General features: G+C 44.7%; 1 protein-coding gene across 1 annotated transcript in view; it reads right to left on the reverse strand.

Moving 5' to 3' along the window:
• The window catches only part of frem2b (FRAS1 related extracellular matrix 2b), a 302,533-nt gene continuing 283,820 nt past the window's right edge, over nucleotides 1-18,713 (reverse strand). The window contains exons 21-24 of the mRNA XM_060897720.1: nucleotides 18,311-18,437; nucleotides 9,017-9,204; nucleotides 5,210-5,356; nucleotides 1-1,787 (exon numbers count right to left, since the gene is read on the reverse strand). Of these exons, the coding sequence (XP_060753703.1) occupies nucleotides 1,293-1,787; nucleotides 5,210-5,356; nucleotides 9,017-9,204; nucleotides 18,311-18,437 (957 nt within the window). The 3' untranslated portion in view covers nucleotides 1-1,292. The remainder of the gene's footprint in view (nucleotides 1,788-5,209; nucleotides 5,357-9,016; nucleotides 9,205-18,310; nucleotides 18,438-18,713) is intronic.

The raw sequence follows: 18,713 nt of genomic DNA on the forward strand, positions 1-18,713 counted from the left end.
AAATAATTTCCGCTTAGAATGTAAACAAACCGGTGAAATGACAGGAGCAATTTGTGAAAAATGCTATAATAATAATTCTTAAAAAAAAAGTTCTTCCATCAAATACTTTTATTCCATATTTTGTTGCTTTCTGGGTTTTCTTCTTTAGGGTTTTTTGGTGGTTGGCAAACCAACTTAAATGTACATTACCGCCACCGACTGGGCTGGAGTGTGGAAAAGTATGTGTATATATATATATATATATATATATATATATATATATATATATATATATAAAATTTTTTTTTGGGGGGGGATTCTTTTCACTATTTCAGTTTCTTTTATGTGATAACAATTTTTGGGGTTTTGTTTTCGAGTAGAGTTTTTATTCCATCCTTGGTTGGTTCTCCGAAACGTTCCACCATTTTGTTTTTCTCTACTCACGGTACATGAGCTGATATCCTAGTAGTAGAGTAGCCAATCAGAGGGCACGATTGCTCATATCCAGTGAATGTGGGTAGAATAATATAAAGTATGCTTAATAAATCATGAAAAACAAACAAACAAACAAACAAACAAACAAACAAAAACTCAAGCCATCATGAAGAGATGGAAAAAATTAAAATAATAAAGTTTTGAAAAATGTTTTAACTGTACTGGATTTATACTGGAAAACATTTTTTAAAGTTGTATAAAAAACTAAAAATGAAGATTGAAAAAATAATCCTGTAATGCTGTAATATAATGCGATAATATAATATGATAAACCTAAAATGTGAATGTGAAAGCATGTGATAACTAAAACAGTCGTGATTCTTTACAAATGTTGAATAAAAACACTCTTTACGCAGCTTAGCTCCTTAGCCAGATGGTCAGGAAGCTTCTAGCACCTTTGAATGGAAGAAGATGAAGAAGAAAAAAAGACAACAATGAAGAATAAAATAAAAAAACAAACAAAAAAAACCCACCGTGGTCCAAGCAGTAGGACAGACTAAACGCCTCGTTTGAATAAAAACTGGCTTCTGGCTTCAAGCCTTCCTTTAAATTGTAAAACAGCAGAAATAAAAGTGCTTCCAGAATTCTTTGTCTTGGGAGGAGTCAACTCCTGAAGAGAGCCGATGTCTGAGTGTCTGATGATCATCATCATCATCATCATCATCACAGACTTGAGACCGTGCCACTTCACCGAAGCTGACCTCATCTCAGATTGTGCAAGTCGGTCGAACTCTTTTCAGTCACTTTAAATCTCAAGTCTCAGTACTTAAATAAGAAGCACTTGCAAAACAGTTCTCATGAGTGGTTGCAAAATCTGGTCACACCTCCGAGCTGTCGTTACTGTCAAAGCCGTGCGTCATCATGGGCTCTGTGCTGCTGGAGCCCTTTGGAGGCTTGTTGAGTTTCTCCTTCTCTTTCCTGGATCGCACCAATAAAAACACAAGCACGAGGAGAACGACAGTCAGGATAAGTCCCAGCAGAATTCCTACGATCAGTAGCACATAATCATCCTCTGTGTCTTCTGGCTTGGACCCTGTGGTAACAACCACGTTCTGGATGTTAACTTTGGGCTGGGGCTGGTGCTGGCTGCTGCGTTCCAGAGCCACGTGCAGGATGTTGGTTCCTCGCTCATTCTCTGCTCCGATCTCCTCGGCCAGAGCTGGAACGCTGCTAACAGACCTTCGGGAACGTGACGAGTCGTGTTGAGTAATATGGTGGTACTCGACACTCCTTTTTCCGATGCCTCGGTTGGCGTTGTCTCTGGAGCGGACGGTGTATATGGTGTGGATGTACCACTCCCTGCCCACGGATACCTGAAAAAAAAAATAAAGAAAGCATTATCACAGAACAACACTGTTTAATGATGATATTTGCACTGATTACATTAATAGTTAGCTAAAATGTAAATGTTTCATTAGTTAATTTGCTTCAGTTGGCTAATTTGCTATTATAGCTAACTAGCAACACTTAGCATAAATCTCTGTTAAAGCTAACTAAATGTTTAATTACCAGCCATAATATGTGTAACTAATTAATAGAGCTAATTAGTATCTCCCCATACAGGCAATATCCAATATTTTAATTAACAGAGTAAGCTAATGATACAGCTAACTAGAGCGGTGGCTACAATTATCGACACTTTAATGATCTTTTGGCCGTTGTGAAAGGAGAAAAGACTTTCAATATGTAAATTGTGCATGAATAATTACTCAAACTTCCAATGGAAAAAAAAAGTTGATTCCAGATTACTAAGTGTATCAGATCATGTGACACCATTCCACAATTATTGACACCTTTGTCCACAGTTAACGACACCGTTTCACAATTATCGACATCCAGGTGATTATTTATTAAAAAAATTAAAATAAAATAATAATAATAATAATAATAATCAGTATGTGGTATTAAGTTAACAAAACAGTTTTTATTTAAAATTTGTTTTACATAGACTTATATTTAGTACAAAATATCTTTTATATAAATGTCGGTGCTTTACGTAAATGAGGAAGTAATTCTAATGTTTGTAAACAAATTAACTGATAATGTTTAACCTGCGTCAGAAAATCTTTTTGTTCACTTTCTACCCACTTTCTAAGTATTTTTGTAGATCACATTTTGTTAATCATTCGTTGTTCTTTGTATTAATTTCTAGTTTTGTAGTTTACCAATAAATATCAACAGGCAATTGACATTGTAACCGCATGAAAATCCAGGTCAAAGGTTGCATGTCGTTCCTTGAACCAAAATATAAAATGTCTACTGATATTGTAATATGTGGTAAATATTTACAACAAACTGCAAAAAAATATTTTCTGAATAGAATAGAAAAATATGAATATTTCAAGCATGTAATTGTTTATACACTAGGAATTTAATTCTGGTCTAATTCTATTTATTGCAATCAGATTCCAAATACTCTATAAACATTCCATTCTGTTATGAATCAGAAAAAAAAATTATCATAACTCACAGCACTTTTATTTTTTAAAGTACGTCTCATCTACTTCAACAATGTTACAAAAAGATCGATCCATAACAGTTGTAAATGTCACTTAATTCCACAGGGTGTTAATAATGGTGGACACCGGTGAAAGTGATCACTATTATCGACACCTCAAACGTGCGTTTAGAGACAAAATGGCGACTGTCAAATGAAAGAGTAAGAAACAAAGTAGGTTTCGACAAGGAGATCATGAAATATCGGTGAATTTGATCAGTAAAAGCATGTCCATGATCTTTCCACCACGCTTACCTGCGATGATAACGTCCGGGTTTTCATCAAATTGCTGATCGTGCTGAAAAAAATTCCATCTCAGGTAACGAGCTGCGTCATCAGACAACAAGATCAAAGGGCGAGGCAGGTTTAATTAACCAATAATAACTGTTGTAACTGAAACTCGCCTTTGTAAAATTGTTTTTTATTGGTAAATCTGAAAAGGTGTCGATAATTATGGACTGTCGATAATTGTAGCTTAGAGCACAAACACGTTTTAATGGTTAACTATTTAAATGCTTATTTAATAAAACATGTATAGGTTATAAGCAAATACAACCAACTAGTAACTTTACACACACACACACACACACACACACACACACACACACACACACACACACACACACACACACAAGAAAAAACCCAAAACAAAACAGGATGGTTAAAATGTAAAAGTTTAACTAGCAAACACAATTAGCGAACTAGCTAATACAAATAACTACTTACTGTACTAACACCTATTAATAACTTGTATTTAAATGTGTAATTCAAAATACTGTATGGTTAGTTAATGAGCTAATAAAGTGAACTAGAAATGTGCTAACACACAAACATTAATAGTTAGCACATATGTAAATGTTTCATTAGCAGAGTTAGTTTGTTAATAATTCCTGCACAAACACATTAACGGTTAGCTCATATCTAACTCTATCATTAACTAATACAGCCAACGAGTAACTTTCCACACAAACACCTATTCGATCAGATTTAAATATTTAATGAGCAAACATGGATCTTCCTTCCTTCTCCCCTTCCTTCCTTCTCCCCTTCCTCCCTTCCTTCTCCCCTTCCTCCCTTCCTTCTCCCCTTCCTTCCTTCTCCCCTTCCTTCCTTCTCCCCTTCCTCCCTTCCTTCTCCCCTTCCTTCCTTCTCCCCTTCCTCCCTTCCTTCTCCCCTTCCTCCCTTCTCCCCTTCCTCCCTTCCTTCTCCCCTTCCTTCCTTCTCCCCTTCCTTCTCCCCTTCCTCCCTCCCTTCCTTCTCCCCTTCCTCCCTTCCTTCTCCCCTTCCTTCCTTCCTTCCTTCCTTCCTTCCTTCCTTCCTTCTCCCCTTCCTTCTCCCCTTCCTCCGTCCCTTCCTTCTCCCCTTCCTCCCCCCCTTCCTCCCTTCTTTCTCTCCTTCCTTCCTTCCTTCCTTCCTTCCTTCCTTCCTTCCTTCTCCCCTTCCTCCCTTCCTTCTCCCCTTCCTTCCTTCCTTCCTTCCTTCCTTCTCCCCTTCCTCCCTTCCTTCTCCCCTTCCTTCCTTCTCTCCTTCCTTCCTTCTCCCCTTCCTTCTCCCCTTCCTTTCTTCTCCCCTTCCTCCCTTCCTCCCTTCCTTCTCCCCTTCCTTCCTTCTCCCCTTCCTTCTCCCCTTCCTTCCTTCTCCCCTTCCTTCCTTCTCCCCGTCCTTCCTTCCTTCCTTCCTTCCTTCCTTCCTTCCTTCATTCTTCTCCCCTTCTTTCTTTCTTTCTTTCTTTCTTTCTTTCTTTCTTTCTTTCTTTCTTTCTTTCTTTCTTTCTTTCTTTCTTTCTTTCTACTCCCATTCATTCATTCATTCATTCATTCATTCATTCTTCTCCCCTTTATTCAATCTTTCTTTCTTTCTTTCTTTCTTTCTTTCTTTCTTTCTTTCTTTCTTTCTTTCTTCCTTCTCCCCTTCATTCACTGATTCTTTCTTTCTCCTTTCATTCATTCATTCATTCATTCATTCATTCGTTTATTCATTTGTTTATTCTTCCTTCCTTCCTGTGGTCTTTAATAGTGAGAAAGTCTGTTGGTGTTTGAAAGGCATTTTTTTATGTCTATGCTTAACACATTTCAGTTAATATTAGCAAAATCACTCATCTGATAATGACACAAAATGCCATACAGCACCACTTAGTGACGGTTCACAAAATGATTAGCAGCTGAGACACTCGAGCAAAACCTACCTGCAGGTTCACAGCACCACGGTGATGTCATTACTGCGAGACAGTTGACTTACCTGAAACAGAGGCGTGGAGTCCAGGCTAAAGCCGTCTGAGCCCGGCTGCCTCACTAGCGACAAAGCCTCTGGGTCATCAACAGCCAGGAGAGCATTGAAGCTAACACTCTTAAATTCTCTGGCCTGAGTCTCTGGCTGAGCTTTATCCTGGAAACAAAAACATCATTTTTATTGTTGCCATATGCATGAACTGATCACTTCCTGACTTCACAAGTGTACAAGCATCAGCAGAGTTCCATCACATTCCTAATGTACATTTTCATAACGAAAAACAACAGAAAGCCTCCAATGAAAGACTGGTGCAATAGATCATTAGTGGAGCAAAGCTCCATACTTAATACACAAACCTGATTTCTGATGGCTTTTGCGACTGTACAACTGCCATGTGCAAGTACAAATGAGGTGCGTGTACCACCACAGGGAACCTGATCATAAGTGCAAGGCAATGTATCTCATAAACACTTACCCACCAGACAACAAAATTTGTATCCTTTTATTTACATAAGATAGATGGGTTTTTATCCAGCGCTTATTAGGGCCCGAGCACCGTTCGGTGTGAGACCCTATTGTTTTTCGAAGGATTATTATTATTATTATTATTATTATTATTATTATTCTGCCGTGTTTGGCCTTATTTGAGGCATTTCCCATGCACGAAAACTCATGAAATTTGATACACACACCAGTCATTGTCCTCGCTACTCAGCCACAGACTTTTGGCCCCGGGCATGGCCCAGGAACTTCACCTCGCCCCTTTTTCCATTTCCCATTGAAATGAATGGGTAGAACTTTGGAATGATGATGTCATAAGGCCATTTGGAGTGAAATTACACATGGTCATTTTTAACGTACTCCTCCTAGACGGTTCATCAAATTCATGTCAAACTTGGCAGACATGATGCCAAGATATTGCTGAAGTTGAATTGCTAAGGGATTTTTGATATGTTGTAATATGTTGAAATAATATAACATATAATATGCCAAGATATTGCTGAATGTTGAACTTGATATCTTGTAATATGATTCTGATGCATTGGTTCGTTTGCATGTGTGAACACGGACCACACGCAGTCTGTATGCTACAATGTAACAATTTTACTGCCTGGTGCGGACCAAATAATCGAACACACACACACACACACACACACACACACACACACACACACACACACAATAATAGTGACTTTCTGTCATTGTGCATTTTGTTGCAGACAAAATGCACAATGATTTTTGATATACTGTAATATGTTGAAATATTATAACATATACTGTAATATGCCAAGATATTACTGAATGTTGAATTTGATATCTGTAGTATATTGCTGAATGTTGACCTCGATATCTTGTAATATGACTCTGATTCTGATACTCTTTAGACGTTATGGGCCTGTCTGATGAACATTTGATGAATATATGACATGTAACTGTTTTGTTGGGTGGCGGGATGTCCTGGGTTGCGGAACCACACGTGCGAGGGCCCGTCAAGGCCGCTAGCGGCTTTAATTTTTAATTTGCTTTTTAAAAAAATAACGTGATTATTTACTCACACATTTTACACTCATCGGGAACTCCACTTTTAGGCACTGCCTAAACATAAATCTAATTATTCTATCCACATTCACTGGATATGAGCAATTATGTGCTCTTATTGGTGACTGGTGAGGGAGTATGAGAGGACGTCCAGAAAACTGGCAGACATCTTAGCCAGAGAGGATCGTTCATTTTTGTCAACCTGGAACAACCATCATTGAACAGAGGTGGGTGTCTATGACATCTTTTATCAGCCACCTACAATGCAGCCATCAGCATTCTGATTCGGATTCTATGATGATCCATGAGAGGATAAATACTGGATACTCCCTATTAGTCAGACAGAACTGAGGATGCCTTTAGGATGAGAGGCGAAACGTTTTCAAGAATCTTCAAGCAAGTCCAGTTGCTCTCTTCAACCAACCACAGATTACTATGTACCTGGATGACTGAGATTCGTCACAGATATGTTTCTACGCACTTTGGGATGAGATCCCTTCGACTGGTGCGGGAGTATGAGAGGACTTCCAGAAAACTGGCAGACATCTTAGCCAGAGAGGATCGTTCATTTTTGTCAACTGGAACAACCATCATTGAACAGAGGTGGGTGTCTATGACATCTTTTATCAGCCACCTACAATGCAGCCATCAGCATTCTGATTCGGATTCTATGATGATCCATGAGAGGATAAATACTGGATACTCCCTATTAGTCAGACAGAACTGAGGATGCCTTTAGGATGAGAGGCGAAACGTTTTCAAGAACCTTCAAGCAAGTCCAGTTGCTCTCTTCAACCAACCACAGATTACTCTTATTGGCTACTTTACTACTAGGATATCAGCTCATATACCATGAGTAGAGAAAAACAAAATGGCGGAGCGTGTTGCTGAACCAACCAAGGATGAAATAAAAACTACTCAAAAACAAAACCACAAAAAATACAAACAAAAAGCAACAAAATATGGAAAGAAAGTATTTGATGGTAAGAATGTATCTTTTTTCATTATTATTATTTTTCAAGGGGCAGCACAGTGGTGTAGTGGTTAGCACTGTCGCCTCACAGCAAGAAGGTCTGGGTTCGAGCCCTGTGGCCGGCGAGGGCCTTTCTGTGCGGAGTTTGCATGTTCTCCCCGTGTCCGCGTGGGTTTCCTCCGGGTGCTCCGGTTTCCCCCACAGTCCAAAGACATGCAGGTTAGGTTAACTGGTGACTCTAAATTGACCGTAGGTGTGAATGTGAGTGTGAATGGTTGTCTGTGTCTATGTGTCAGCCCTGTGATGACCTGGCGACTTGTCCAGGGTGTACCCCGCCTTTCGCCCGTAGTCAGCTGGGATAGGCTCCAGCTTGCCTGCGACCCTGTAGAAGGATAAAGCGGCTACAGATAATGAGATGAGAATGAGATGAGATTATTTTTCAAGAATTATTATTATTATAGCATTTTTCACAAATTGCTCCTGTCATATCACCGGTTTGTCAAGCGGAAATGATTTTGTCAGACGCTTTGTATAGAGTTTTTATTGATCAAATTTGCAAAAAATAAAAATAAAAATGCTCTGTTTCTCAAAATCCAGTGAATGTGGATAGAATAAAACAATTATTCCATTCAATCTCGTCATACACGGCTGATTGCTGACGAGGCGCGCCAGCTCATGTACGACTCGATTTTGTGGAATAATTGTTAAAGATATTGGATTCTTGAAAGATTGGTGTAAGAGAGTATTATTGGTGGGGTTTTCTTTTTAATATTTTAGTGATATTAGTAAATACTGTATTATATTATACAAAAATAGTCAATGACAGTGCGGCACAATGCAAATTGGACTTACAGTTAGCATCCCAAAGTCTTTTATTCCTCTTCTAACACAGCAATTTGCCAATGCTAACAAGTTTTAGGTGATATCAGGTTATTTTAGTCAGCTGGGATAGGCTCCAGCTTGCCTGAGACCCTGTAGAACAGGATAAAACGGCTAGAGATAATGAGATGAGATGAGATGAGATGAGATGAGATGAGATGAGAATTTGTTCAGTTTATCAAGAGGCTTTGATTATATGTAGCATCTGCGAAACAAGTCTCGGCGTATGCAAGTTGTTACTATAGATACAACGACATATTAGAACGAGTGCATTAATATAATTTGCCTTGTAACCAGCACTACTGTCAGAGCCAGTGACGATAATCGATCTGATTAAAGGATTTAAACGATGCTGTGGTGCTACTGATGCTGTAGTCACCATTCAAACAGATTAAATGCTATGAGCATAGAGCAAAAATGCTTACAATGATCTTGAACCTGTGGAGGAGGGACGCAGCATCTGCTAAACAGCCGTACTCATAGTTATTAGGGTTGTACTTTGGGACATAGCCATCTGCCCCTGTACACAGAAACACCTTCTCGATGTTGCAGATAAAGGAGTCTCCGAGGTTCTGCACAGGATCCACCATGACACGGCCATAGATGATGTCACCTAGCAAAAACAAACAAACAAACAAACAAACAAACATCTTGACTTGCTTCGCAAAAATGAAGAGCAAACGATATTTAGTAGTTATTCAAGCTTGTTGAAGGCATCTTTAATGGACCATATGCTGCTGTGAGAACATAATATGGTTCAAACATCTGTAAGTGGAGTGTTGGGGTTTTTTTTTTGTTTGTAATTTAAATACAATTAATAATTCAAGATTTTTTTTTTAAAAAGGGACCAACCCATTTTTGAGAAATCCTCATATGAAACTGAACTATGCCTGAATATCACATTAGCACACAATCTGCACGCTTTCAAGAGATGCAGCAATCCATTTCTCATTACATTACACCCTGACACTCATCTTACATAACCATATAGCCGACACCTGATACTGTACTAATCCTGTACAGGCTCTTTACAGTGACCAAGCCGATTCTCTGCAAGCTCTTGTAGCTGGGTTACGTAAAACATCTTGGGTACAATGACTAAAACCTTTTGGACAAATTGTGTCCCATGTAGTGACGACTGGGTGGTGATATTAAATATTAATCGGTAGCTTGACAATAAAAGTATTCAGGATGAGCAATACTGTGGCAGCGGGGGCGTGGTCAAGCACCGGTCTGTGACAGGAGGGCGGAGTCAGGGAAGGTAAGTGGCAGATTCATTTCACCTGAGAGCAATTAACCTGTGTTTGTGTGTCTTCCCAGGGACCGCGCCCTATTTAGGGAGGGAGAGCGAGAGCAGAGGAGATCTCTCCCGAACCAGACATCGGATGTGTGTGTGTGTGTGTGTCTGGTTTAGACCGATTGTGTTCCCTGAAAAGTGGAAGCAATAAAACGATTTGTTGAACCTGATCTCGGTCCTGCCGTCCTCTGTGCTCCACCCACACCTAGGGAAAGCTACAGTGGTGCCGAAACCCGGGAAAATGGAGCACCAACCCAGCAGCCCCATGGAATCCTCCCCGTTCACCGACCTGGTCCACGCCCTCGCCACGGCTCAGCAAAGCCAGCACCAGGCGCTCGTCACACTCCGAAAGGAACAAGAGCGGCGCTTCGATGCCCTGGTGCTGGCCCAGCAAGAAGATCGCAAGGCGTTCCGGCGTCTCCTCGCGTCGGCGGGGCCCACCAGCGCTCCGGCCGCGGGCCCGTCTCCCCTCACCTTAACTAAGATGGGCCCGCAGGATGACCCCGAGGCTTTCTTCACGTTATTCGAGCAGGTCGCTGAAGCCTCGGGGTGGCCGATGGAGCAGCGCGCGGCGCGCCTCCTCCCCCTCCTGACGGGAGAGGCGCAGCTGGCGGCACTACAGCTCCCCGCCGATCGCCGGCTGGCCTACGCCGACCTTCGCCGGGCTGTCCTTCAGCGCGTGGGGCGCACGCCGGAGCAGCAGCGCCAGCGCTTCCGCGCGCTGCGGATGGAGGAAGTCGGCAGCCCGTTCGCGTTCGGCCAGCAGCTCCGGGACGCCTGCTGGCGGTGGCTGAGGGCCGAAGATCGCGACGCCGAGGGAATCGTCGATCAGGTGGTACTGGAACAGTTCATCGCCCGCTTACCAGCAGGAGCCGCGGAGTGGGTCCAGTGCCACCGCCCGGCGTCGCTGGATCAGGCAGTCGAGCTGGCGGAGGATCATCTGGCGGCTGTCTCGGCGGCAGGACAGCAGATGTCGACATCTCTTCTCTCCTCTTCTCTTTCTCTCTCTTTCTCCCCTCCTTCTGTGTCCCGTCCTCGCCCCATTCCCCCACCGCGGAGGCGGGGGCCGGCACCACCCCTGCCGGCCCGCCGCACCCGCGGTGCCCTCCCGTTTCTCCCTTCTGTGTCTGTCTCTCCCCCACCTCAGGTGAGTGAGCCCCAGAGCACCGGTGCAGAGGGAAAGCCCGGGCCGGTTTGCTGGCGCTGCGGGGAACCGGACCACCTTCAACAGCAGTGCACAGCAATGGAAGTGGGCGCGGTGGTTCGGATCCCCGACGCGCCAGAGGCCGCCCTCGATCGGGCCGGAGCGTATCGCATACCGGTGAGTATCCAAGGGGCTACATATCAGGCATTGGTGGATTCTGGTTGTAATCAGACCTCAATTCGCCAAAGCCTGGTTCAAAACGAGGCATTGGGGGGAGCACAAGGGGTGAAGGTTTTGTGTGTGCACGGGGATGTTCACAGCTACCCTTTGGTGTCGGTCCATATTATTTTCAGAGGGGAAAAATTTATAGTGAAGGCGGCGGTTAATCCTCGCCTTACCCACTCGTTAATTTTGGGGACTGATTGGCCGGGATTTCGGGGTTTAATGACGCGCCTAGTAGAGAGTGGGTCCTGCCAGTTGACAGGGGGAGGTCCCGGTGTCGTTTTGGCGGGAGCAGCTGTCGCAGAGCCGTCTACGTCATCTCCGCGTCAGGGTGAGGAGCCACCGGCTCCTCCTCTCTCTATTGGGGAATCCCTCGCGGATTTCCCATTGGAGCAGTCGCGAGACGAGACTCTGCGGCATGCGTTTGACCAAGTGAGAGTAATCGATGGTCAAACGCTCCCGCCGAACGCCACCCCGTCCTTCCCCTACTTCGCGATTATGAAGGATAGGTTATACCGAGTGACGCAGGACACTCAAACTAAAGAGCGAGTCACGCAGCTTTTGATTCCAAAGAGCCGCCGGGAATTGGTATTCCAGGCGGCTCACTTTAATCCCATGGCTGGACACTTAGGGCAGGATAAAACACTAGCCCGAATAATGGCCCGATTCTATTGGCCGGGGATTCGCGGCGATGTCCGTAGGTGGTGTACGGCATGCCGCGAATGCCAGTTAGTAAATCCAGCGGCCATTCCAAAAGCGCCATTGCGCCCTCTACCGTTAATCGAGACCCCGTTTGAAAGAATTGGGATGGATCTCGTCGGGCCATTAGATCGGTCAGCACGAGGGTACCGCTTTATATTAGTTCTAGTGGACTATGCAACGCGATACCCGGAAGCAGTGCCTCTGCGCAATATCTCAGCACGCAGTATTGCAGAGGCACTCTTCCGCGTCATCTCCCGAGTTGGAATCCCGAAAGAGATTCTGACTGATCAAGGCACTACGTTTATGTCACGAACACTACGCGAACTGTATGGGTTATTGGGGATTAAGCCGATCCGCACCAGTGTGTATCACCCACAAACGGACGGTTTAGTAGAACGGTTCAACCGCACCCTCAAAAATATCATTAAGAAATTCGTAAGTGAGGACGCACGTAATTGGGATAAGTGGCTCGAACCCTTGCTGTTCTCAGTGCGAGAGGTCCCTCAAGCCTCCACGGGGTTCTCCCCGTTCGAATTATTATATGGGCGTAAGCCGCGCGGCATCCTGGACGTGCTGCGGGAAAATTGGGAGGAGGGACCTTCACAAAGTAAGAATGAAATTCAGTACGTTATGGACCTGCGCGCAAAACTCCACACGCTCACCCACCTAACTCAGGAGAATTTGCGGCAGGCCCAGGAACGGCAAGCCCGCCTGTACAACAAGGGTACGCGCCTTAGAGAGTTCACACCGGGAGATAAAGTACTCGTACTCTTGCCCACGTCGAGCTCCAAATTAATCGCCAAGTGGCAAGGGCCCTTTGAGGTCACACGGCGAGTCGGGGACGTCGACTATGAGGTGAGGCGAACAGACAGGGGTGGGGCGCTACAGATTTACCACCTCAATCTGCTCAAACTCTGGAACGAGGAGGTCCCCGTGGCGTTGGTGTCGGTAGTTCCGGAGAAGGCGGAGCTGGGGCCGGAGGTTCAAAAAGGGGATTTGGCATCACGTACCTCTCCGGTCCCCTGTGGAGACCACCTCTCCCCGACCCAACTCACGGAGGTCGCCCAGTTGCAGGCCGAGTTTTCGGATGTGTTCTCGCCCCTGCCCGGTCGCACTAACCTCATAGAACACCACATAGAGACACCCCCGGGGGTGGTAGTGCGTAGCCGCCCTTATAGACTACCCGAACACAAAAAAAAGGTGGTTCGGGAAGAACTTCAGGCCATGCTCGAAATGGGCATCGTCGAGGAGTCCCACAGTGACTGGAGCAGCCCGGTGGTCTTGGTTCCCAAGGCCGACGGCTCGGTCCGGTTCTGTGTGGACTATAGAAAAGTCAACGCGGTGTCTAAATTCGACGCGTACCCGATGCCTCGTATTGATGAGCTGCTCGATCGACTAGGCACGGCTCGCTTTTACTCGACACTGGATTTAACGAAGGGATATTGGCAGATCCCCTTGACTCCATTATCCCGGGAGAAAACGGCCTTTTCCACACCGTTCGGCTTACACCAGTTCGTCACACTTCCGTTTGGGCTGTTTGGGGCGCCCGCTACGTTTCAGCGGCTGATGGACCGGGTCCTCCGGCCCCACGCCACCTATGCGGCCGCCTACCTGGACGACATTATCGTTTATAGTAACGACTGGCAGCGGCACCTGCAACACCTGAGGGCCGTCCTTAGGTCGCTGAGACGGGCGGGACTAACAGCCAACCCAAAGAAGTGTGCGATTGGGCGGGTGGAAGTACGGTATCTGGGCTTCCACTTGGGCAACGGGCAGGTGCGTCCCCAAATTAATAAGACAGCAGCGATTGCGGCCTGCCCGAGGCCCAAGACCAAAAAGGGGGTGAGACAGTTCCTGGGGCTGGCTGGCTACTATCGTAGGTTTATACCTAATTATTCGGACGTCACCAGCCCGCTGACTGACCTCACTAAAAAGGGGGCGCCAGATCCGGTCCAGTGGACGGAGCAGTGCCAGCGGGCTTTCTCTGAGGTAAAGGCTGCACTGTGTGGGGGGCCACTTTTACACTCCCCTGACTTCTCTCTCCCTTTTATGTTACAGACGGATGCGTCGGACAGAGGGCTGGGGGCCGTTTTGTCCCAGCAGGTGGAGGGGGAGGATCGCCCAGTCCTATACATCAGCCGCAAGCTGTCAGTGCGTGAGGGGCGCTACAGCACGATCGAAAAGGAGTGCCTGGCGATCAAATGGGCGGTCCTCGCCCTCCGGTACTACCTGCTGGGGCGCTCTTTCACCCTCTGTTCGGACCACGCGCCCCTCCAATGGCTCCACCGCATGAAAGATGCCAACGCGCGGATCACCCGTTGGTATCTGGCACTCCAACCCTTTAATTTCAAGGTGGTCCACAGGCCGGGGGCGCAGATGGTCGTGGCGGACTTCCTCTCCCGTCAAGGGGGGGGGGAGTCGGCTGCGGGCCGGACGGCTGCCCGGCCTGAGTCGGGCGGTGGGGGTATGTGGCAGCGGGGGCGTGGTCAAGCACCGGTCTGTGACAGGAGGGCGGAGTCAGGGAAGGTAAGTGGCAGATTCATTTCACCTGAGAGCAATTAACCTGTGTTTGTGTGTCTTCCCAGGGACCGTGCCCTATTTAGGGAGGGAGAGCGAGAGCAGAGGAGATCTCTCCCGAACCAGACATCGGATGTGTGTGTGTGTGTGTGTCTGGTTTAGACCGATTGTGTTCCCTGAAAAGTGGAAGCAATAAAACGATTTGTTGAACCTGATCTCGGTCCTGCCGTCCTCTGTGCTCCACCCACACCTAGGGAAAGCTACAAATACATTTTATATATATGTATATATACACATAGTACCAGTCAAAAGTTTGTGCAGCCCTAGTCATTAAGAGGTTATTCTATTCTATATTTTGTATTTTCTACATTGTAGAAAAATACTGAAGACATCACAAGTATGAAACGAAATCGTCAGTGATGGCGTAGCTCACTCCGGCCCTGTCTAGTCCAGAAGGAACGATCTAAAGTGGGCCACCTTGCGCAATAAATGTTGCAAGCTATATACACTATATACAAGCTATATATAGAAGTTATATACACCCTAGGAATACCAACCTATTTGCCAGAAAGAATCTAAAACGGTGAGGAATTGACTGAGAAGAAGCGATTTTTGTTGAACTGCTCATTAAGGCTTAATTAGTCCATAACTTCATTAATAATTGTAATTAAGCAAATCTGGGTAGAAGCTATATGCACCCGAGGTACTCCTACCTTCATGCCAGAAAGAATCAAAATCAGTGAAGAATTGAGGCAGAAGAAGCGATTTGTGTGGAAACTGCTCATTAGGGCTTAATTACTCCATATCTTCATTATTAATTGCAATTATGCACATTTGCGTAGAAGCTATATGCACCCCAGGGAGACCTACCTTCCTACCAAAAAGAATAAAAATCAGTGACGAATTGAGATTGAAGAAATGATTTTTGTGAAATATGGATGACGCCAGACGGACGACGGACAACACGTGATGGCATAAACTCATCACCTGTCGGCCGGATGAGATAATAACATATGGAACATACGTATATGGAATTATGGAGTAAACATAAGAGTTAAAAAACAAAAAAATGCTTCATATTTTAGATTCTTGAAAGTATCCGGTGTTTACCTTGATGACGCTTTACACACTTTTGCCATTATCTTAACCAGCTTCATGAGGTCGTCACCTGGAACGCTTTTCAATTAACAGCTGTGCCTCGTCAAAAGTTAATTAGTGGACGAGTTTCTTGCCTTCTTAATGCGTTTGAGATCAAACAGTAAATAGTGAATAATAAAAATACTATAAGTAAATTGCTCTATTCAACACCACAACTGTAATAATCCATATTATGTCAAGAACCGAACAACTAAGTAACGAGAAACGACATCCATCATTACTTTAAGATATGGGTCATCAAACTACGGCCCGCGGGCCGACTCCGGCCCGCCACCCCCCTTTGACCGGCCCCCCAGCCCCTCTGCCCCCCACCACTTGAACCGGCCCTATGAGGCAATCCCCAAAAGCGGTCATGGCCTATTTTTTTAAATTGCTTTTTGCCAAATAATAACATGTCTGCATCTGGTATTTTGTTGATTTTATCAATTAAAATTGATATTTAGTTATAAAATGAACTATTCATATTTTCCGAATTTTCGTCATATGCTCGCGATCAAGCGGTGACAGGAAGCACGCGCAGAGAACTGTCAGTGTTCAGGACAGCAAAATGGCTAGCGGTCAGCGAAAAGCTGACAGTGCAGAGTTTTTAAACAACAGTGGACCACCGATTATTTTTTCGTTCAGTGTAAGGACCGTGCAGTTTGTCTTTTATGTAAAGAAAGTGTGTCGGTTTTCAAAGAATATAATCTGCGTCATCACTACGAAACCCGCCACAAAGAGTATGCTAGTTTGCGAGGGCAAACAAGAGAAGACAGGATTCGGAGGATGAAATGCGGACTGGCTGCACAACAGAATGTATTCCTTCACCAAACCCAGATCAACCAGGCTGCTGTCCGAGCTAGCTATAAGGTAGCTCACCTACTAGCTACCCATGGAAAGCCGTTTACTGATGGGGACTTTGTTAAAGTATGCATGCTTGCTGTGGCCAAGGTGGTGTGTCCCGACAAGAAGGATGCGCTCAACGCGGTGAGTCTCTCCGCACCTACAGTACTATGACCAGGTGAACCGAAGATTTGGGGGACAACGTGTATGACCAGCTGAATGAGAGAGTGTCAGAATTCGAGTTTTTTGCTTTGGCCATGGATGAGAGCAATGACGTGCAGGACACAGCACAACTGCTGTGATCTATTGCTCATATTATTATAATTTCACTGTTTTTTTTAAATGTATTTATTTTATAGGCCTATTTATTTGACCTTTATTAAGTGCTGCATACAACAGGCCTACCTACAATTTATAATTTTCCACTCACCTTTGCCAGTGTCAATCACCTCAACCAGGCAGATGTTTCTTACCTTGACAGCTTTGATGTTATTTTTATTAGAAAATAAATAAATGGAATATCTGTGGTATTTCAAATTAAAACAAAGTGTGAAGACTTGATTACTACTTTTGCAAACCACTAGTAAAGATAAACAAATACGTGCCAGGAATCAAGTGTTGATATAGTAGTGTGGATATAGTAGTGTGGGATATAGTAGTGGGGGATATAGTAGTGTGGGGATATAGTAGTGGGGGGATATAGTAGTGTGGATATAGTAGTGTGGATATAGTAGTGTGGGGATATAGTAGTGTGGATATAGTAGTGTGGGGATATAGTAGTGTGGGGATATAGTAGTGGGGATATAGTAGTGTGGGGATATAGTAGTGTGGGGATATAGTAGTGGGGATATAGTAGTGGGGGGACATAGTAGTGTGGGGATATAGTAGTGGGGGATATAGTAGTGGGGGATATAGCAGTGGGGGATATAGTAGTGGGGGGACATAGTAGTGGGGGGACATAGTAGTGGGGGGACATAGTAGTGTGGGGATATAGTAGTGAGGGATATAGTAGTGGGGATATAGTAGTGGGGATATAGTAGTGGGGGATATAGTAGTGGGGGATATAGTAGTGGGGATATAGTAGTGGGGATATAGTAGTGGGGGATATAGTAGTGTGGGGATATAGTAGTGTAGGGATATAGTAGTGGGGGATATAGTATTGGGGGGACATAGTAGTGTGGGGATATAGTAGTGGGGATATAGTAGTGGGGGATATAGTAGTGGGGATATAGTAGTGGGGGATATAGTAGTGGGGATGGCTGTGCCAGGCTAGTAATCTCTACTACACAATGAGGCCTGCTGGTGGTCATATCTGGGTCACACAATTCTATGTTATATAGCTGACCCGACCCCGGCCCCCCATCACAGTCAGGAACGACAATGTGGCCCCCAGAGAAAAAAGTTTGGTGACCCCTGCTTTAAGACATGAAGACGTGACTTTTAATTCATAAAAATAAAGAAGGAACTAGAAGAAGAATTAGAAGGCGTGTCCAAACTTTTGGACACTACCAGTCAAAAGTTTGGACACAAGTTTATACCAAGTTTAAATGTAGGATTCTGTTGTCTGTCCTTTTATGTAACTTGTACTCTGTACAATGTGTGTTGAAGTCTATCGACTTTTGCTTCCCCTCCAAAAGCATTTTGGTGGAAAAATGCATGACAGAGTAAATCGGAACTGAAAGGGTGTTACAGATTAAATAAATCTCAGGCATGCTTCAGCCTTGTTGCTTCATCACATTCTGTGTCTTTTTCTTCTAACCAAGTGTCTTAATTTTTCAAGTACAGACAAATACGAAAATAATTTTGGCACTGGGTGGACATCATGAGATAAACATGATATGTTGTGGATGTTTATACCCTCCGAGAAGGCAGTGTCGCTCTCTTGCCCGAATCCCATGGAGCCATCTGACAACCAGAGAGTCCTCTTAGAGAGCAGCAGCATTTGTGTGTTCAGGCTGAATTCCGCAGCTACAGGGTCACTCACCTACACAAACACAAATGTTACTTAACAGAAAATGTAAAAATATCCAGAATCAATCCATCCATCCATCCATAACTGCTTATCCTGGGTCTCAGGCAAGCTGGAGCCTATCCCAGCTGACTACGGGCAAAAGGCGGGGTACACCCTGGACAAGTCGCCAGGTCATCGCAGGGCTGACACATAGAGACAGACAACCATTCACACTCACATTCACACCTACGGTCAATTTAGAGCCACCAATTAGCCTAACCTGCATGTCTTTGGACTGTGGGGGAAACC

Source organism: Neoarius graeffei, chromosome 17, assembly GCF_027579695.1.
Source record: "Neoarius graeffei isolate fNeoGra1 chromosome 17, fNeoGra1.pri, whole genome shotgun sequence".
In the NCBI taxonomy this organism is placed as follows: domain Eukaryota; kingdom Metazoa; phylum Chordata; class Actinopteri; order Siluriformes; family Ariidae; genus Neoarius; species Neoarius graeffei.